Below are 23,250 nucleotides of genomic sequence, written 5' to 3'. Positions count from 1 at the left end.
TTTAGGGAGTTGTCGTCTTTGTGGTGGAAAAGGCAGCAGAGGCCCAGTTTCAGCCATGAAGCCACAGTCTTCAGACGGGAGAAGGAAGGCATACTGATCTGAAACTGTGGTGACCAAGAAGGTTCCTCTGCTCTAATTCACAAAACTAAACCACAGGAGCCCAACAGAGTTTCATCCCATCAAACGCAAAGATGAATATACACTATACATATCCGGCATATATCAGGCAACTAAATATACTTCCCTGTCAAATGAACGGGTTAATTGAAAATGAATGACTGTTTGTGTAACATGAGTGACTGGAGGCACCGCTGCCCGATCCGACCGCCATGAAAAATCTGGACCGAGTTAGTGGTGAGTTCAAACTTCTGTTTTGGTTGATCAAAGAAAAAGACACATCTGACCTCTTCTAGTAGAGGTCACACATCAGAACAGTAGAAAATCAGAAAAAGATTTAACGACAGCAGGCTACATTCATACATCTGTGTATGAAACTGTAGTCACTAATTAAAGTGAATTTATGTTGAACATACACCTTCAAGTCCAGATGAAACAGCATTTTGCTAAACTACATTTCTGGCTTCCCACATGCGACAAATTTGTGAAAAAAAATAGGCACATTGAAAAGTATGTGTCGTAACTCAGCGTACCATGCAGTTGGTTAGCTAGCTAACTAATGAATCGTAGCTCTTTGCTACTTAAAGCTGAAGACTGATTGGATGGATGTCACAATATTATTGAATGAGATAGGATGGTTCAAGCCAATGTAAGAACATTTCATATTTTGTCTTACATGAAGAAAACCTCACTGGATGTTGATATAAGAATACAAAGATATGTGGATTTTGTATTTTCAGTGGGTATATATTGTTAAATAGGTGCTCAATAGAGCAGTGTTTCAATAGGTAAACAGTCTGAATATGGCCTGTTAACATAGTCATGTTTAATTTAAACCAAAGACACATTTACTTTCTTTAAATTATCATTTGATAGAAGTGTGTTCATTTCTTTTGGGTTCCCTCTTTGCCTCCAAACCTTAAAGGCATGTTTTTTGACTCTCCAACCACAAATGACCTCTATTTTCAACCATATTGGGAAATGACTTAAAGACCTCAAACATTACATCATACCTACTGTGACATTTCACAAAGCCCACTGTGGTTCTGGTGGCCGTAAGGAAGAATCACCATTAAAACAAGGCAATCGCTTCAATTGTAGAATACAGCTGTGAATCTTTTTTATGACCAAAATGTGGGTAAACTGTGTGTAAGCGCTCTCTATTTGAGGCACCCTGACAGTCATATTTAGCTTTAGTGTAATCATAGCCTCTGTGTATTTTCCACCCTCACCTTCTTGAGTAGCCGCGTGGAGTCCTCACTGATCTGCATGAACCTCATAATGACGTTGTTGAGGTAGATGTCGCTCAGTGTGGCGTGGTCCTTACTCTCCCTCCTCACCTGGTTCAGCAGCAGGTACCAACAGTTGACTGGCGACAGCAGGTTCTGGTCTTTCCTGAATGAAACCAGGGAAACAGGCAGGAGTCAGATCAGTTGTCAAAGATTCATGTGGAAAATTTACATCCTGGTGGCATTTTCTTATACTGCTTTTACACCACAATGTGGTGGTGTTTATGGGGGTGTTTTGAACACGGCTAAACCCACTAAAATAGGCGATTTTGTTAGGCGAGTTTGCCATTCTATTTTTTTTTTACTGATGTACACTGGAGAGCCAAGACTCAACCCATGTCTGGGAGAGAGAGCAGAGAGAAAGACGTATCTGTGTGTTCAGCTCTCAGCACTTTTGTAGCTTCTAACTGAATCTCAGTGGTTTGAAGTTCAGTTTCTCTCCTGTGTTGCTGTTTGTACATTCAGGTATCTGCCTTATTTTTCTGTATTATCTATATTTTCAGTTACTGCTGATGAGAACCCTACATTTCCTGATTTTTCTGTTTCATAATAAAAGCTTTTAGATAATAAAATAACCAGGGATTTTATTGTAAAGAATTTATATGAAATAAAATGTTTATCCACACCTTCAAGCAGGTGGAGACTCTGTGCTGGGCTGACACACCAAGTCAAAGTTAGTCAAAAGAGTTGCAGAAGTTGCCTTAACCTAAAAGTGGCCTAAATGATCACATCTACTCAAGTGTCAAGGACCCATCACTGCAGATCCAAACTGGAGCTCTTAAATACCTGTGAGTACTCCAGTGTCATTTGACCTGGGACTGAAAGCCCATTGTTCCTTTTCCCATTGAAGAAAAAAGACAGATGTTAGTGGGTGTTTTAGTGGGGAGTTCTTTTTATCCAGTGTAAAAGGGACTTAATACATAATATAACTGTTAAGTCTCACGTATAACACATTAATAAACAAGCAATATTAGCAATATTACCTGAATGTGTTTATGGTTTGCGTCAGAGCCTTCCAACAGTTTCCTATGTGTCTGTATCCATGTCACTGTCTCAGCCCTAATTTCTCTAGGCAGTATTTCTCATTTTCACAAAGAGATTGTGGCAGTTCCTCAGCTTAGCAGGATGTCTACAAACACCTCAAGTGCACCAGGGCCCGTTATAGAAGCAGAAGAGAGATGCGTCAGAGGCCTCCCTTGGTGTTAAATGTCCCATATACTGCTGGCTCTGGACCTAAAAAGCTCTCATATATTACATGGACTCTGCAGTTAGGTTGGAAATACTTTGTATCAGTGACATTTCTGGGGCAGCGCTCTTTCAATGCTCTGAGCCAAGCTGACTTCCTACAACCAGAGGAGAGCGTGCCACAGGCTTTAAATACACTTAGTGGGATGAAGTTGGAGAAGCCATGGATGTATTTTAAGATAAATTGAAAAGTAGAATTACATATGAATTGTGACAGCAGAAGACAGACAAGCAAAGAGAGATCACAGCAAAAAAGGGAAGATAGAGATCTGAGCGCAAAAAAAAGCTAGAGAGTAAAGTAGTGGAGCCTGAGAGCTGTTTCCTGTACTGCTTCCAAGCTAACTGTAGGACATTGTCCAGGCCAGAGCAAGCTGAGGCCCTGCGTAAGCACTGGCCTGCAGGCTGACTTCCTCTGGGTTAATCTGTAACATTCCTCCTGCAGCACAGAATACATGTGTGTGTGTTTGGGAGAGGTTCTATGGTTAGGTCTGGGGTCAAGTCTTGCAGGAACCATATGGAGATTCGCCTCTGCTCTCCCCTCACACAGCTAGTTTGCATAGACAGTCAGCACTTGTCAACACAACAGGTGAAACTTTGCACCCAGCAAGCGACCCAGCCCTGAACTAGCCTTGAGCTCGGCACAACATCTGCTGCAAGAGCAAAAATGAAGTATTTCTCCAAATGAATGACTGATACAAACATTCCAGCCAGCTGAAATAGTCCCTGAGACTCTACAAAAACAGGAAGCAAACTACATTTGATAAAGGCAGAGCCAAACACACCGACATGAAAAACATCCGGGAGCACAGTTGTTTTTCAAAGACACAGAGAAAACTGAGAATGAAAAAACTGATTTCAGCTAAAAGTTGAGTGATGTGTTGGTGCCACATTCCCAAACTGGAGGACACGTGCAAAGGAAGAGAAAGCTGGAAGATAAGTGAAGTAGTCCTAGAGCTACAGCTGCAGGACTGCTGGACGGCATCACACACAGACACCGTCAAAGAATAGTTACCATGAATCCTTTCTGCATTATGCATCAGCAGAGTGCAATATGTCCATTCTATGGCCTTAAATCTAGATATGTGAAGATGACACGTGGGTGTGCATATGTATGTGTTTATTAATTCATGCTGACTTTTGCATGTGCAGATACATAATGTCCAGGTGGTCACTGACATGAAGCTGGACATGATGCATCATGAGCTTTGCAGACATGTAGAAAATAACCTCCTGCATTTCAAAAATGTTGCTTCTGTGACCATTCTGTCCCAGGTGTTAACAAAAGAAGCTAATTTGATTGAAGATGTAAAACTTCTTAAGTGACAGCAGTCTGTTGGGATTAGGCAGAGAATTTTCAGTCCTGGCCTGAATTGCCTGAGCTGCTCTGCTCTTTGCTTCATCCCAGGACTCTTCACAGTGAAAAATCTGACCTACTTCAGCATCAGTACCTGCACAGGTCGCACAATAAACAGTCAACAAAAGCAGCACGATTCTCTCACATCAAGTCTACTTTTAATAATTGATGCTACATCAAAGCACAGGAATGACCAAAAATTAGAGTTGGGGGAAATAATCAATTCTGAAGCTTCCTACAAACGAGAGATTTCAGCAATCCCAAGTTTATTGCTTCTATAAGTTTAATGCACCCCAAACTGTGAGACATGGATCTAATAAACGTGGGTAAGACATTAAGTTTGATGTATAGACTGTACAATGATCACACAGCTGAATTGTAGGCAAGTTGAAAGCATCATCAGTGTGCGTCATCCACCTGCACCGCTATAGCAGCAAAAAAATGAATCTAAGTGAGAATCAAGCCCTTGCAATAGTGGTATTTATGTGTATGGGAAAAAATCCAAATGAGAGGAGAAGGAGGAGAGTGTGAACCTGATATTGGTGACAGAAAAGATGCCAACCTAGGATGCCAATTTTGCAAAGAGAGATTGAGGTAAAGTTAAATATCTGTACTATGCTCCATACATAGAAAATAGCAAACGTAGGTCCGTGCATTCCTAATGGTTGATTAGTAGAAGTTGGTCCAAGCAGCAGTCACATTAATAGTGTCAAGAAATTTAGGATAACCATCTCACAGACATCTCAAGACTGCCCTTCTTCAAACCTCTCTCACAGTGCAACACAGGACCAACATTTTAGAGCCACAATCAAAGATATTACCATTTTTTTTTACGTTGGTCATCTTTTATTTGGGGCATACCAAAAATCACTCAGTGTATACCCGGCACTCGATGCAACGTGATTTTCTCCTGAAAGATAATGAATCGTGCAGAAAACCCCATTCTCAACATTATGATCACCTGTAATAGTTTTGTAATTGCTGTATGTTCCTTACAGCAGAACCAATGCGATGGTGAAACGGTCATAAACATGCGCATCATGTTTACACTCTAAACTAAGCTACCTCATGAGATTTGATGAGGACTGCAAGTGCAAATGGATACAATCTGATCATAGCCATCTTAATCAGAATTGAATCGTGTGGTGCCAAGAGATTCTCTCCCCTACTAAGAATTGATTACAAATAAGTCAGAGATTAAAATAAAGAAGCACTGTCACATAGTGGAGTATGAAAACTACAGAACACAAGTCATTAAGGTACCCAAGCGTTCTACGAAAACATCAACAGTTCTTAAAGTAATATGTTTGTTAATGGACTGACCCACTAAATCAAACTGGAGGTCTGCACTGAAAAGGCAAGAAAACAAGGGGGCTACTGACACAGGCCGTGATGACAAAATAACCTCTGGGAGTTGCTTACCCCACATAATGGCAGGAAAATCTCTCAATGTCATCATTTCCCCCTCAGCTGAGGCAGGAACTGGGTCAGACAGACTCACAGACCAATAGACAGGCCCCCAAGGGGCTAAAACACAGGTATGAAAGGGGAAACTAATGTCCTGGAGTGGCAGGGAGGGAGATAGGTGAAGGAAGAACTCATTAGCAACTTACAGCCTCCTATAGCTGTGAGTATAGGGGTGTTCTGTCCATTCATGCAATGCAAATCCACTAGTCACTGAGTCAACATGCTTGCACGCTTGTATAGTAACAGGATGCTGACAATGAAGGATAATAACCACTTCAGTATGCAGGGCATTGAAACAGGAGCCCTTATCAACATCACAGGCAAAATGGAAGAGTCCTCTGGTACTGTACTGATAACATCTTTCATTAATGAACTGAAGCCTTCATAGCTGCAGCACACACAGGACTGCCATTCACGTGTAGATGTACAACAACCACCAAAGAAAAGTGACCACTGGAAGTCCAATTCAGACTGAGCTAAGGGTTAAATATTAAAATTTAAAAGAATGCAACTGTTTGCAAAAGCTTAATGAAGAGAATGGTTGGGCAACACTGCATGAGCAGCACCTGGGCATCAAGGAACTTGTTGTTTTTTTTTTATTTTGGTGCCCATATTAACAGGTTAGTGCAGCAACACAGTTGAAGTGATCAGCATGGCTACAGCTATGAAAGGGATTCAGGTCCTTGCACATTTTTTCCATGTGACAAGAGCAGTTTTCTGTAAAAATGCACACTGACAATGATCTGTTGATAGTATATCAACATCAGTGCCTTCACCTATAGAATATGTTACAGACATGAAAAACTGGTTGAATAGCAGGTTATTTCCAATCTGCTCTTTTTCTTTCTCTCAAGCTGGATGTCCTGTAAATACTTCTCCAGCATGCAGCCGCAACATGTTCTACACCTTCTTTTTATCCTCACAGACAAAGAGAGGAAGTCCCTTAACCAGAAACTTAATTCTGGATAAATGCAGCCTATTTAAGATGATCCCAGCTGTGGCTTTGGCATTATAAATAATTCATTGATTCCTCTGCTCACAATCTCCATGTCCCTCCCTGAACAAACCTTGCATAATACAGTATCTGGTTTGTGCATGTGTGTGTGTTTAAGAAAGAGCAGGAGAGACACAGGAGAATGTTTGCCCATATTTGTTCATTTGTGTGTGTGTGTGTGTGTGTGTGTGTTCTGCAAACAGCCACTGGGACACAAATGGACTGTGCAGAAAGGACTGAATGGCTCTCCAGCAGACTGTTGCTGTAGGCTGGACACCGGGATGTGGGTCTGTTGTTTTGTTTTCTCACAGGAAGGAAAAGAGAAAACACTAGCGGTGGAACTGAACTTTTTCCTTTTGGTCATTAATGGTCATTTAATGTCTAAACATGCATCTGAAACAATCACTTGCGGTCACTGTCTTTTCTGCCTGACATCCTGGAAACTATCAGCTCCAAATGTTTTCAAGAAGCCATTATCATCAGCTAACAGAGACGAATAATACATCATGTCTCACAGCAAGTTCTCTGAACAGTTTCCTAACTGATTATATGACACCTAATTATCAAGTTAAACTGGGATTCTTTGCAGTTTTTTCCATTACTGTGCACTGCATTTACTTGTGGTGGTAATGCAGTGGAAAAACAACTTAAAGAGGAAGCACACAAAAATCTCTTCAAATGTAACTCTAGTGCAAAAGAACAATGTTTGATGAAAGTAAAATTGCAACCAATGCAGTGCTATGCAGTCATGCCAGTAAAAAAATGTAGGTTAGCATCTTATATACAAAGGAAGGAGTGCATCTGTGAAGGAAACAGACTTTCTTTGCAGCTGTCTAAATAGTTAACTTTTTGCAAACACGCTGAAACAAACAGCAGTGGCTTCTAAATGTGGCAAAGACTGTGCGTTCAGAATAGGCAAATAATCACAGGCAATAATGTTGATAAGAAAAGAAATAAACTCTCTGCATTGTTACCTTGATGTGGTTAGGTCATAATGAAATATTGTGCTTTATTCCATTCTGAATTTAACCATTTACCTATACATATATTGTATTTTATGTGTAGCATGAAGGAACTACAACTCTTATTCCGTTTTACAACACTGATCCGCTGTGTAATGATAATAAATTGCCCTTAGAGATATACATGTATATATAAGAATATGAATGTAGACATATAGTAGAGTTGTGTGATTGGATGATTGTATCTGTGAATCACTGACTCCACTGCCAGTTTTCTTAGCAATTTTTTGGGTAATTTCTGCAGTTTTATTTTGCTAATTTAATGGTTTGCCTCCAAGGAACAAGTCAATAACAGACTCTCATTCACTGAGCTAACTCTGTAGCACAAAGAGACCAGCAACAGCAGAGAGAGGCTCTGAGACAGCGGGGAACAAAAGTGTGTAGAGCCAGACTATTCAGTGAATTAAGGGTTTATTTTAACCAAACCAGACTTGATGATTACTGGAACAGTGGAAAACTGAGACAGTTTTGAGTTTTATTTTGTTTCTGTCAAGTTTGAATGAAGTGTGTTTTACAATGAGCTAACAAGGCAATTAAGCTTGTCTTAGTTCTGTGAAAATGAGAAAATACTGGAATTCAGAAGGTTTACCGTATTTTTGTTTAATAAGGAAAATAGGTGTAGACTATTTCCACTATTTAACGTTTTTAGTTCCAATCCCCCAACAATTTAAGTCCGAGACATTGTCTATAAGTCCTTAAAAACATCCATCTTTACTTTAGCATTGGCACCATCCCTCTTCCGCTGCTGTCTTGCCACAAGTTTTGTCAAACTGAGACACAGAAATTCAGCTCGACACAGGGCACTTCCCCTGAAGCAAGATGGATTCCTCTCCAGCAGTGAGCTGGTGAAAAACTCCCACAGGTGGAACAAAGTCTGTGCTTTCTGACAAACACCAACTTTATTTCACTCCGGTAGCGGATTTTGGACTGAACTCCAACTGTGCCAAAACTTTTTCCTCACTCTGAGGAACATCAGAGAGACAGATTCATACCTGTAGAAGATAGAACGCATTGATGCTGCAAGGCAGAGACCTAGGTACAACCTCCAGCAGCAGCTTGGTCATGAATACTAACAAACACAAATAGGACAGTCTGCAGCTTGCTTTTGCCCTGTTGGTACAAATCCTTACGGCAGGTCCAGACAAAAAGATCTGGTTCCACAGTTTTCTAGCTGGTCCAGTTTGCATTCACAAAGGCAAAACTCAAATGGTCTAGAAACTGTAAACCTACCTATACAGCATAAATGATAATGTTTTTGTTATTTAAAAGCTTTTATTATAAAAGGGCAAAATCAGGAAATGTTGGGTTTTCATTAGCAGGAGCAAAATGCAATGGTTTATCCTATGCCATTTTGGTAGCAAACACACTACTAGTTCACCAGTCCCCAAAACAGAGGAGAAAACGATTTTTAACCAATGAAATGACACATGCAATCGTATGCTTCCTGTGATTGGCTCGAATGGTGTTCACTATAGTAATGATTGGCTCCAGAGGTCACTTGATAGCACTCTGAGACGACCCCTTCAAGGTGGACCAGACAACAACCGTTGAGTCCGCACCAGAGTTTAAGTGCAGTGTTTACACCAACCCAAACAAATTGCACCAAGGTGGTAAATGCTCCAGGGTCTGTTCAACCAGTTTAAACAAGGTTGGTCTGAATCCAGCCTCAGTGGATATCAAGAGGAGGCGTGCGAGGGCCTGCAGGGGTGCTGGGTGACTCAAATTAGGAAGAAGGGGGGAACTGTGTTCCAAACAAACTAAACACGTCACACAGTGTACATTAATACAGTCTTGACTGACTGAATGACATCTTGTCAACTTGTCTCAACATCAGTTATGTAAACCAGGTTCAAAACTGCAGCTCCACTGACAGCCACAGCAGTGGCCCCCTTTTGAATGCAGCTTGTCTAGACTAATTACCCACAGATTCGGCTGCTCATTTTAATGCAACTTTAGCGTTTTACGGCTGTGCCAAGCTGACTTGTCACATGAATGGTGGCTTAAGGCTACAGACTGAATAAAAACGCACATTTTCACACCACAGACAAGCCTGTCCAATGAAAACAACCTAGAGAATACGGAGAACACAGAGGTCTTACAGTACGTGTGTTGTTTATGTGAGTACAAAAAATATAGGCTGCATGATTAAAAACCCACAGGAAGGTTTTTAATGTTATTCAGACGTCTTGTGTTTACTTAAGGAATATGCTCCTAGGCACTTGCCAAATGTTTAACCTGTGAATGAAGTGACCAGACTGTACATCACGCGATGAAAACCACAGAGTGCCATACCAGAGCCCCTTCAGCAGGCAGCTACACACATGGGCACACACAGCTGCTAGAGCCATTGGAGCTCCAGACAGAGAGCAGGGGCTATTTGCGGACGGCGAGGACAAACATACATTTTATTTTTGTTCCCACCACAAGTTCAAACAATATGCTAATGTCTGCTTTTTCCATGAGCAGACTCCTACAGTGTAATAAGGCCAAAAACTACAGCTTAACTGTGTCAAGACTGAAGTGAGGGAGGGAGACAGACAGAGGGAGAAATATGAGACAGGCAAAGAGATGAAAGGTGACAGACATGAATGTCTTCACAAACAGATTGACAGAAAATCTCGTTTCATTAGCCTAGGCCTTTTTTTTTTACATATACAGTACATATACAGCCAGGTTAACTCTCTATCAGACAAAGACTGAATAAAATTCACGGTTTAGTTTCTTCTACTTTTTCAAAAGAGCCACAGCCTACTCTTTCAGTATCAACCTGAAATATATGTGTAGTATAAAGAATTGAACCTCATCATATATTTCCTGACTTTTTTGATTTTAGACTGTATTTTATTATGGCTAAGTTACATAGCTATCTGTATTACACAATAATGTCTTGAGAAATTGGGGTGTTCTGTTAAAGGTAGAAAGGATTTGTCAGTTGTTGTTTGTAAATGCACCAGAAACAGTTGATTGTTGAGTCTCCAGGACATCAAAATGATAAGGAAATAAGAGGGTGCGAGCAGAGGGCACCTCTACTGGGTGGGTTATGATTGACAGGGGTTATTTTTGTACGACTCAATGCATTGCTTTTTGGAAAAATCCTTCATAGTTTGCCTTTAAATAAAAGGGGGTTTTATAGACCTAGGCAGTATTAATTTTCGTGGGGAAAAAAAGATGTTGACACGTATTGTTTTGGTATTGAAACTGTGACTTTCAATATAGAATCCTCATTTTTTTTAAGTTCACATATAACAGTCATGTCTAAGTAAGTTCAGTGGATTGCACACCAGTTTGTGTATGTCAGTAAGTCAGAGAAAGCCTAAATCCTTCATAAAAAAAAAAAACTCTTCTGCACTGCACAGCACTGTACAATACACAAACACATTATATAAAACAAAAAAATCAAGATGTATTACTCATAGAGCTCCCCAGCAATGTTAGTGTGATGTGCTAAAACAAGGGCATTAATATAAACATACAAGCATGAATGTGAAACAGACACATTATGCAGAGCTGATAGGTAAATCAACCTTAATTTGAGGTCAATGGGGAAAACTTCATTTCTGAATTTTTAGAATAGCAAGCAATAGCTTTCCCATGCTAGAAAGGACATAATATTTACAGGAAAGAAATCTGAGAATGATTGAAAGATAAATGACAGAAATGAAAATAAAATGTTGCCACTGTGATGCTTTTCTGTTTTCTTTGAATATCAAATGAAGATTGATGGAGCTCATTAGCACAATAATCCCATTAGAGCATTGAGATCCTTTCAACATTACACTGAAATCCAGTATCATTTCCATCTGGTCACCACAATAAAACATCTATTTTCTTTTTTACAAATAAATTAGATCTGAGCTAAGTATGAATGACATTCCTCATCCTGACTCTCAAAGAGTGCTCTCAGGCCTATACATGAACCCAGGTGACCTCATGAATAAACTGAGCACAGACAAACATGAAGACAGCATATCCTCACTTGTACTGCTGGTGGTCCTTGGTGCTGCGAGTCTTTGCCATGAAGCGCTCGGCCAGTTTCTCCAGGTTTCTAGAGTATTCCATCTCAATCTCCGCCTTCTTCCTGAAGAAATCCTGGAGGTCCTGCAGCAGCTGGACCCTCATTTCTGTCTGCTGGTCCAGACATTTCTGCTGCTCCACCAGCTGGGCTCGAATCTCTGAGGAGTTGCAGGAAGAGAACAAACAGATTAGCATGGAGCAAGAACCTGAAGACAGAGGTTTATATATTCTAGAAATGTAGAATATCAGAGCTACGCAAACTTTAAGTTTCCATAGTAGAGACATAATGTGCTATGTCATCTTTACGATGGCTTTTTTTTTCACAAGGACACCATCTTTGACCGAGCATAGATACTGTAGTAAAGACAGGAGCACACAAAGCCAGACAACCAGACAAAAGTCAAAATCTGATGTTTTACTTATAACAACTAGCTTCAGATTATGGTTGCAAATCTTGTCCATTTCCTTAACGGATAGTTGAAAACACTAACAATTGATTTATCGTTAACTTATTCAACAAATGGCTCTGACAGACAAAGTAATATCAGATGAAGCACACATTACTGCCATTTCTAGACTATTAGTTAATGGATTAATACATTTTTAATCAGTTAAATTCTTAACTGCAATTAATCATTAACGTCCCTGCTACTGATGTTTACATTTAACTCTTATCAACAGTTAGAACTGCAACAGTCACAGATGTTTACCTCTTAAAAAATTATACTACATGACCACAGCTCTTCACTGTAAAAATGAAAAAGCTGAGAAAAGTCAAAATTCCAAGGCAACTTACTTCAATAGATTTTTGACTTTTGAGCCCAACCCAAACTCATGTTTTGAAAAAGGTTTACTAATGAATTATATTTGTTGAGATAATTTACTGTTCTTTTTTAGATAAACTTGAATCTTTGAATTTTAGAAACCCGTTTTGTATTAAAAAAAAATGCCAAGTAAACTCACTGAAGTAAGAATAAAACAAGAAACAAATAATGGCTAATCATGTTCACAGCTAACTGTGAAAAGGTTTTTGCTTTTTTTTGTTTTTGATTCAAAACTCAAAAATCTAGGGAAAGCAGTTGCTTTAAAATTGAATTCCCTCCATTTTTTATAGCGTTGCAGTTAGCAAAATTACAATTTGAAATCTCAAAATCTTTTAAAACCATCAACCATTAAGGTTCACAACTCAGAACGCAAACATTATAGGTGTAAAATCTATTGACCGATGGACCAGTAGAGCACGTGTACACATCAGTACTACAGAACGGCCCAGTGCAGCTTATTATCTTTAGTTATGGGTCTTCTGAATGCTTACAGAGATGTGAGGTTGGCAAAACCGGTCTCAGGTGTTTCATTAAGGCTGAAAATAACTCCAGGATGAATGAAACCTGATTCCCATCACACCCAGAGTTACAGCAGAGAGCAGCCTACACTCACACACACACACACACACCCACCCTCATCAGTGGCTGTGTGACTGAAAACCCCAGCCACTTAAGAAAGCAGAGGGGCGACAGCAGGCCTCCTTTAAACAAGTTGTATGTGCAGGTAAATTACCCTCTGAGGTCCTTTTTGAGAATTCATGCCTGTCAGAGTGCTGCTCATTTAAATTTTACATGCTCAACAGGACAACTGGGACGTAACACACACACAGAAATGCACACACTCTCAGCCACACACACACAAATTGTTTCCTCTGTGTGTCCTCTCTGGCCAGGGCCATGTATAATGGATTTCTCCTAATGGAAGGTAGCCTGGGCCAAACGTCTTCAGCAGAGGAAACAGATTAATGAGGTGATTTAGAGCCGCGTGGACACCAACAGAGACGGGCACAGAGTGATCCCTCATAATAAAAGACAAAAACACTAAGACTGCAACATGCCTTCACAAATTATGAGGACAACTCACTGGACTGGGCGTCATTATAAAGGTAACAGCATGCAGGGTCTTAGTGGCCGTTTATTGGAACAATGGCAGAACATGGAAAATAACAGTAACAAGATCAACTGAACAGGACTAAAATAACTGTTTCAGGGCCCAGATTAATGTACATCATATTGTTCCCACTTAGAGTAGATAAAGTAATGATAATGCAAACAGTGATATAAAGATTAGAAGGTATTACCAGCCCTAAAGGAAATTGTTAAACCTCAAAGAAATGTTGTGAAATATGTGTATAGGGACAACAGAGCATCATTCAAGCAGCAAAACCACTGATTATGATCTGGTTGAGTTTGATATTTGGTTATGAGATCATAAAAGGTGTTTGATTCACTGCTTATGGATCCACTATTGGTTCTGTTTCGCTGTGCAGCACTGTCATTGTGGAATATAGGAACACTGTGCCGGTTTGATTCCACCGGGCACAGCTGTGTCGTGTTAGGGCTGCACCACAGAGCTGATCATAGCCATTTTTACACAGTGCTTGTGATTCCACCTGACGCGCTGCAGTGCGTCCCAGACCGGCTCTCCGCTGTGCAAAGAATGCCAGGGATACAGATCGAGCGAGCAGGAAGTCACACACAGAAACAAAATAGAGAATCTGTTCGATGTACAGAAGGAAAGAAGAGACTTGCAAACATAAAAACAGATAAACTAGAAACAATTCAACTACATATTCTTCTTACCTATGGTGGAAGCACAAAAAAACGGCCAAATCAACAAATTCTGAGAAAGTTAACTTAATCAGCCGCTTCTGAAACGCTGCTGGGTGGGATATGAAGCTGTGTGGAGGAAACCATGGCACAACCGTAACATGCCGAGTGGAATCAAGAAGTGACAGAACAGTGTCTGCACCATAATATATACCTATGTTCTTTAAATTAATAACATTACCTTCCTGTCATATGAAAAATTGAGGGAGAGGGGGAGCTGCCATGAAAGTGCTTTAATGTAAAATGTAAAGGGTCAAGATGAGAGATACTACACAAATAACAAAAACTACTTTTTGTTCAATAGTTTTCTATTATTCTGACTTAAGAAGAGAAAAAGTAGACTTTGCACTTTTGGACACAGAGATACTGTGTACTGCAGAACTAATGAATTATAAATCTGTGTCAGTCTGATCCCAGTTGTCTGGAGTTGATCAGCTACCATGATCTCTCCACTAATAAATATACATCTCTCCCTCAAAGTTAATGTCAGCAATTTTCAATTCGTTTTGTTGTTTTCTTTAAAAATGCAAGAATATAAATGGTTATGAGAGAACTACATATCTTGTTGCTGCATAAAATACATATTTTGGAACAGATGAATACTTGTGCTCCTTTCTTAGACATTTCTAATTTCAAGTGTGGTGAAGGAGGTGGGCTTTATAATTTAACTATTTATTTAACAAAATAAATAGGACGCCATTGTATTTACTGTATCCAGTAGGGGTATAACCCTATCTTCTTTAGCCTCCAAAATTATTTTTACAATAAAACAATAAGATTATTGTGTGTGGTTCAAATTATATGGCTGCTACTAACAATTATTTTCTTAGTTAATTAATCTGTTGATTATTTTCTCAATTAATAGTTGTTTGCCAATAAAATGTCAGAAAATGGTAAGAAAAATTTATCAGTGTTTCCTGAAACCAAAGGTAACGTCCTTAAATGTCTCAGATTTCCATGAGTTGTCACGGTCGACATCATTTGAACAGGAGACTAAACTAAACCAGAGCGAGAGGAACCGCAATAATGAAAAAACGTGCTTGGCCAAGAATCTTGCCAACCTGTGGCTTAATGAATAATGTTGCTAATATGGAAATAAAATGGACTGAAACAAAGATAAGTATTTGACGAGACATCATCACCATCAATAGTTCAGTACGTCAAGCTATTTAATGACCAATCAACCAATACATCAGGTCTATTACAAACTGTTGATTATGTTTTGCGTTTCCAGGATTTCAACAGCAAAGTAGAGGCTTGACTGCAATCAAGAAGTCAAAACTTCAACATCAAGATCATCAAGCCATTGACAAAACAGGGAGACCACCGATGAGCACTAAAGAGGAGGTTGATTTTGAATGTTAGTGCAAGTGCAAGTCCACCAGGCATTTTTGATGAATGGGAAAACCTTGCAATTGCTTCCATCTCCAGAGGATGTGGGGATTAAAACAAAGCTACCATGGCACTGACACAAAGGACTGTACTGGATCATTTAACACAATTACATTCATGACTGCACACGGAAACTCATTAAATCATTCATTTTCTGAGTCAAACATTGGCCATTGAAGCTGTAGTACCAAGTTGAAGTATAGAAGAATTAATGTTAAAAAGCAACCACCTGTCAAAGGAAATTGCAGGTTTGGCGCTTCCCACAACTAGCACATGCGATAAAAACTCACTTTTTAGTTTAAAAAATTCAGCTGTGACAATGGAATCAATCTTGGTGCATGACCACAGGGAGGCAGACATATTTTAAAATACATCTTGTTCTCTCTATTTTGATCAACAATTCACACTAAGCTGGTGTTTTTCAACCCCAAACCAATGCTTTTTATAGCTGCTTTCCATATGCCTGAAACCACAAGTTAAGAAGGCAACAATCTGTTGCCTACAATTCTGATTCTGAATTTCAGTTTAGCAAACAACACAGCTGTTGTTAATCATCTGTTTCTGCTACTGCTGGCAGATAAATCTGGGATTAAATCAGAATTTATTGATCGTACTTAATCATCTTGGTTAACAGGTAGCATTTATGAGCCATGATTAAAACACAACGTGGACTTGTTCCGTACTGAAAAATGCAGTGTGGCAATGGGGACAGCTAAATTCAGTGAATACACTGTCATAGTAATTGTGTCGCTGCTCATCAGCGGATGTTTAACCTGCAGACTAAATTTCAGCGATGCATCGTGTAGATCGAGTGCATCAATCAAGCTGATTTGGTTGACCCCACTTCTTGATGGAGGCAGGTTAGAAACAGAAGAAAATAAATGCAAATGTTACAAAATTGTACAAAGTAAAATAAAAAGAAAGAGCCATGCAAAAACATTTCCCGACAACCCTTGGGCACTTCTATCTAGGTGTACCCAGGAGAATCAGTCTCACCTCTTACATGGAGATGACTGTTATACATAAAATTATTCTTTTCCAGCCAAAAACAAATAAAAAAAACCCCAAAGCCGTGAAAACAGCACAAAATAGTGTGGACAAAGTAATTTTCATAGATTTTCAGGTTGTCAGGTCTGTCTGCTTTCATGTGGAAATGACCTTAGATTATGGTCTGACAATTATGTAAGAAAAAGCATCTAATCCCATAGGCAAATATTTGTAAAGAATAACTAAGTCACTTTAGTGTTTGAGGACAGCTCCCTTTGATCATACTGATGCTTCAAATTAATCCCCTGCTGCAGGCAACATCAGCTGTCTGACTGGTTTCTTACAAAACTAACACGAACAGCAGACTGCCACATGGGACCTTGTACCTCTTTTTAAAGATCTAACCGCTGCAATCCAAAGTTTTTCTCAAGTTAGATCCATCTTACTGTCATGGTGAGTGTTGCTCTGCTATTATATGGTGCATTCCTGTCGTTCTGAGGTCATCTGTATGGTAAACACGTGTGGAGGCCTCTGTGCCGAGGGATTTGGGTGTGGGTAGAGTGTGGCGGGGGGGCATCAAAGCCCTCTGTGATCCCTTTCAAAGTAGGGAGCTGAGGGGAGATGAGAGCACCTGTGCACTGTGTGGAGAAATTACACTACAGGCTACAGAAAGAAACAACAGCGTAATGTTGCAGAAAGATAACTGACTGTCAGTCCGTTTCTCCCTCCAAATCTATCAAGCAAGCAAACAATGTGCCGAAGCTCCACAGGCTTTTATAACCATATTCAGGTACATGTTGACATGAGTGAATAGTGGCTTGCAGAATTAAAGCAGGGCCTATAAAGTTGTCAGCAACAATTCTAGCTGACTGATGGACATCCAGTCAATGTGGCCCAGAATGCACATGATGTTGATATGGACAATGAGGGAGCGCTGTTTGGTCTTTGTGGCGATCAGTTTGGACCAAAGCCCCTTTGTTTCTGAACTGGATGTTATCCAAGTGCTCCTTTGGAGGCCACATCACATACTTCCCATAACCCCATTCATGGCAACAAATATGTCCAAAGTTGCAGTTCAGAATGGCTTCTGATTTGCCAGATAGGCCTGTTCTATTGTGAAAGAAAGTGCCTTGTAAGCAGGATGGGTACTGACCCACACTGTTGACCTCCAGAGAGAGAAACTGGGCTTCAGTAAAAACAACTCACCCTCTGTCAGAGGGACAGAGAGAAGTTTTTTTCTTTGTCTCTTGAACGCAAATGAGGGCTGTGACAGTATGGATTTTTTTCTGTCCATGGGCAAAAAGCAACATATTCCAGTAGGATGGCGGTTTCTCATGCCAGCTGAAGAAATTTAATTTTATTGGACTTTATTGAAGGATACTTCAATAAGTGTGTCATAGCTCCCTTAAGGAATAGGAATAGTGCAATAGTGCAAGTGAGGTAGAGCGAGCAGCAGCCTGAGTAATGGTGCTGCTATTGGAGCAGAAACTTAAACTTAGCAATAAGTTATCAATCTGGCAGTAAATGTACAGTACGGGTTACAGTGTGTCAGCTGATACACTGCAAGTCAATAAACACTGCCCTGAGGAAAGCTAAGGAGGAAAGGCTACCATTAAGCTAATGCTGCCATTGGTGTTGTACCATTAGAAAATCAGCTTCGGTTCAGTTGTATTCCTTTCAGAAGCTTTGTATTCAAACCTTTAACCGCTGTGTCATTTTGGAGATGTGATGTCTTCTATGATCATTTGTCCATTTTTCATGTTTTGAAAACATTTTTTTGTTGTTAGCCATCTACTGGCAATCCCATGATGCCTTGGGTTGAATGTTGACCAATCAAAGGCTTTGTTACTGTCTTGTCAACCAATCAACAGCTGTTTTCCTGACTTATCATGTACTGATCTCAAATGCATTGCACAATAAAATAATGTGAGATTGCCCCTTTAAAAAGTAGGAATCAAATGCATGCGATTATCATCACAGCCCTAGAATATAAAATATGCCATGCTCCCCATTGATGCTCCTTGCTATTAATACTTCTGTCTTAAAAGCATCTGTTACTTTTGCTGAAAGCGACAGCACATTCCTCCATCGGTACTATAAAAGACTACAAACTCAGAGAGTTTCTTCAGTTTCTTGATTACAGTCTCCACCACCGGCTATCTGGGACATGCCGAACCACATCAGTCCCAGGGCTGCATTTCCACATGCAGAGTGCCTCATCAGCAGCACCTGAAATAGCAGCTGAGGCCTGGGGAGGGACGGTAGAGGAGGGTGCCCAGCCCCACCATCTGCTTCAGATCTAGGGTTTAGGACTGGGGAAGTCATCCACGCCTCTTCTGGAGGCTGAATACAAGATGGGATAAATACCATCAAAGGTAATTATGAAATGGTCGATCAGTTTTTAACGGAGCACAAGCTTTCAATTACAGCTGGAGTGGGATCACATGCCACAAGCCGAGTATCTAAAGTGCATCTTCTTCTGACAGTCTTTGAGTATTCTGATGCTCCAACAAGGCTGCTCTGCCATACTTGATTACAGCTGGGACATCATTCATGTTCTAGCTTTTTGATACCATGTGGCAAAAATTAGCCAAAAAAGAGTTTCATCCAAGAAATTGGACTGGTAAGAGATGTGCCTACCATGTTGTTCATTTCCAATGAGCATGACTCACTACGCAGTGTGTTGGCTTTTATGTTGAGTCTTGTGGTGCAGCGATCTGTTGTTTGATCTGGTTTACCTTCTAATGTCTGTACGCATTTTGTACTTTTTTAAACAGTAGACTAAACACTCATGTGCATTCCTGTCTGTGAAGAAGGCCCTCTTGTTAATACATTGATGTGACAGTACAACAGAAGACCTGGCCTTGGAAAAATAAATGCAAACCATTTGACATGGCCACATTTAGACTAGATATGAAGAATCATGCAGAAAGGATCGTACATAGGAATGTGGGAGATATGAAGTTGGACACGTGGCACACATCTGTGCCAATGAAGCTACCAGCACAATCCATGCAGTCACAGAGTTCAAGATATTCCCACTGATGAAAACTGATGAGGCTCATTTTCTTTTGGGTGGATGTTTATACCCAGATGTAAAATACACTTCTGAAAGCACTCTGAACTTCTTGGCCTTCCCCCTCCCATCTTTTTCTCTCCACCTGAAGCTCCCTGCCTTCTCTCTCCACACCATTAATGAGAGGCAGATGGATGTGAGCTCAAGGCCTGCAGGGTGACTGAGTCTTTACCAGCACTGTTCCACTAGGCTGCCATGGAGTGTTTTATCACCAACACATGGCATGCCAGGCCCTGGAGCAGATGGGGAGACACTTGAGGGACTTCTTCGACTAGCAATGACAAGTGTCTTGTGACCAATAAGATGTAGATGATGACTTTTAGCTAAGCTCTTTGTGCCACAGAAGCTGTAAAAAAGTAACATATTTACTAACCATTGGAGGAGTAGATAAAACAACTGCTCTTCAAAGTTGAAAGTGAGTAATACAAATGTAACAAAGCAGGAATTTACTGGAGGCACACCTTCTCAACAAGTGGTCATATTCTATACCCACAAGTTGTGTGTTATATGTCATTACCATATTTTGGCACTAAGCCTTTCTTCCATTGTACCAATACATTCAAGAACAATACTTATAAGGAAATTCATTAGAGGTCCTTTTATCAGTTTAATATTCTATCCTTTGTTTTGTCACCTATTAGTACATTTTTGTTGATCAGTGACAACAATGATGGAGGTCTAAATGAGGGTTTGGCAATCAAATGAATACATTGGCTACTGTCAATTAGCCAGTTGGTGTTTTGGGGCAATCTTTTCAGGGGCACACACACCTGAGGTACTGTGTCCCCTCAGAGCTGCCGCAGAATTTTTGCCTATGTTCTGTTTTTGACATGTGGGAGAGAAAATATAAAGAAGCTTTTGCTGATATTCATTGCACTACATTCCATGCCATCTTTATTATGTTCTAAATAAGTTACGGTCATGTGATGTTTCACTCTGGACATCATCAAATGTAAATTTGGAAGACATCTACCAAACTTCGATAGCTGGTTGGAAATTTTTAACGTTATTGGCCAACCCTAGTGTAGGAAAAGCACAATAGTACTGCAGTAAAAGGAACAAACTTAATTTTTTTGATAAATATTTTAAACATAAGCAAGAACGTTTAATCACTTTTTATGGAAACTCAAAAACAGCACCAAATCAAACCCTCAGCCATGGTGGCCCATAAGCTGAGTAATAAACAGTGTAAAAGCAGCTCAACAGCATTAGTGTTGGCTCAGCTACACCACTGGTCACATGATCAGTATCATGTTTACTGCAGTATCCTCAAGAGTCTCCCAGAAGGGAGAAGTTTCTACATTTGACGTCCTGACTCATTCGGGCAAATAAGTCATGACCCAGAGAGTCACACAAACAAAACACTTGGAAAAAAGCACTGTGGAGTGACTAAAGCTAGGCTATAGAGATCACAGAATGTCTTTGTCAAGAAGGACTTATATAATGACTTCATTATACTGGTGTGACCAGTAATAAATTCATCATGTGTTTGGTATGTCAGACATTGTTGGACCCAACCATCCCCTCTGTCTTAAATCTGGGCATGACTGTGGGAATGTGTCACTAATTCCTTTGTGGGTTTTTATCTGAGATTACGTCACTGTTGAGATTGTAGTACTGATATCAAAGTCTCCTTTTATTTACCAACATTTGTCATACATTGATCAAATCCCAGTTTTTAATTGAAATAAATGATCACAGTTTTAACTTGATGTATAGTCAGATATGTCTGAACTAATACAGACTTGCCAACAAGGCTGAACAAGGATTCTCTCCAATCATATATAATGCAGCCAAACTACACACAGCATACTGCCAGCTTTACTAAAGCATTTTATCTCAAAATAATACAGAACGAGCAATGCCATTACAACATCTGACTGACATGTTAGCAGCTTCCAAAACCACAAAGAGCGCTCCAATGAAAGTACTGTAGGCTACTGTGATCCAGAGAATGACTGTTAAATCAGTGGAAAAGAGCCTGGCCCATAATCCTCTACTTCTTTCAAACACTGTGAGCTGAACCAACGTCCTTTGGGATATTTTCTGATCCAATAGTATGGTGCTACTCATGTGAAGTGACTTACAAGAGGTACGCCTTGCAGCAGCTCATCTGCGCTGGCAGCTTTGTTTGTTGGTCACTGCTGCCACATCCACACTGCTGAGGAGAAGAAGACTATAAGCTGCTATGAGCTCTCGTAAATTATGATTTCCTCTGACATGGACACACACACGTAAGCACTACATCTCCCAACAATTCCGACACACACACAGGAAATGCAGTAGTGGCTGTGATTTGAGTTCATGTGTTTTCTCTTGGGCCCCGGAGCATTGTGGGCGGCAGACCCAAAGAGCTCAGGTTCCTTCCTGCGTTCTGGTTTTTATAGTGTGATTCAGAAACAGCTCAGCCATGGCAGCTAACTGCGCTTACTGTTCAAACACAATACACCCCAGCAGTCAAAAAACAGATGTTAGACTAGACGACTCTAACTAAGCTAAATAAACACTTAAATCTATGTCAGTTCCATTCAACGAGGTGATATTTAAATGAGTAATTTCAATAAATGAAATGTAATAATCTCTGCCAATTAGATTCAGCTCTGCCAAATGGCATATGAGCCAAAAAGCCACAGTTGCTAAGGCAACGCCCCCACACACGAGAGGCCTGCAGCGAGCAGGAGGGAGATCAATCACCGCTGACATTACGGTGGCCTGTGAGGACCATCGTTTTGATCCAAACAAAATAAGAGGGTGAGGAGCTGAATGCTGGGAGAAGTAAGCACACTTTAGAGGCAGAGCTGTTTGTTCAGCTGCTGGTTAACATCTAGAGATTCTGTTTGATCTGGACACCAGTCTGATGTCTGTTTGCTCCGTTAGATGGACAGAGATTTGTTTGGCTGGATGAATGCTTCTGTGTATCTATTTGAATATGTGTACATTTGCCTCTGTGTGTTGGTATTCTGATATGTGCATGCATGTTTGTTACACTACAAGGAACAAAAAAGTTTGTGACCTGCTCCCTCCCTAATGACAGTGTGAGATTTCAGCAATCTTATAAGTTTACTGCAAGGCACACTGTGCAACACAGATCTAGCAATCTTGGGTACAACATCAAGTTTTATGTATGCTATGAGGACTATATGATGACACCTTCTGAATCGTACAATACACTTCATCCATCTGTGTTGCTATAATGGTAAACAATGAAGCTAAGCAAGAATCATGGTTGGTAGACATAAGTTGCAGCAGCAGTCACATGGTGAGATGTGTATCTTAAATTTTGTCCTCAGTTATCCTTGGTCGCAAGACCATGAGAAGGGCTGTCTTTGGAGCTCTCTCAGCATGCAAGGACCACAGTTTCGGTGGCATGACCAAAGATATTGCCATGTTTTGTTCACATTTGTCATCTTTCATCCGAGCCCAAAATCACACAGTATATACCTGGCTTTAAAGTAGATAAATGGCAGTTGGTTTGGATTTACAGGAGTAACAACTGATTGCAATGGTGACTGGGAGTCATGCCAAAAGAGAGAGGTCAAAGCATCTGAAAACATCCACAGAGACTTCTCTCATCACTCTTGAAATATAACCTACGTTTTGGTTTTTGATCCATGTGAGTATGCTCTCAACACTCAGTTT

At 40.2% G+C, this 23,250-nt stretch overlaps 1 protein-coding gene across 3 annotated transcripts in view; it reads right to left on the bottom strand.

Moving 5' to 3' along the window:
• Positions 1 to 23,250, bottom strand: part of srgap1a (SLIT-ROBO Rho GTPase activating protein 1a) — a 111,207-nt gene that overhangs the window by 62,565 nt on the left and 25,392 nt on the right. For all 3 annotated transcript variants that reach the window (XM_084735051.1, XM_084735052.1, XM_084735053.1), the window contains exons 2-3: positions 11,465 to 11,660; positions 1,350 to 1,512 (exon numbers count right to left, since the gene is read on the bottom strand). In XM_084735051.1, coding sequence (XP_084591177.1) covers positions 1,350 to 1,512; positions 11,465 to 11,660 — 359 coding nt within the window. The remainder of the gene's footprint in view (positions 1 to 1,349; positions 1,513 to 11,464; positions 11,661 to 23,250) is intronic.

The sequence above is a fragment of the Lutjanus erythropterus genome, chromosome 13, assembly GCF_056507025.1.
Source record: "Lutjanus erythropterus isolate fLutEry1 chromosome 13, fLutEry1.hap2, whole genome shotgun sequence".
NCBI classification, from domain to species: Eukaryota; Metazoa; Chordata; class Actinopteri; order Lutjaniformes; family Lutjanidae; genus Lutjanus; species Lutjanus erythropterus.
The sequence above is the reverse complement of the archived record's forward strand: the minus strand, read 5'-3'. Positions and strand labels throughout refer to the sequence as shown.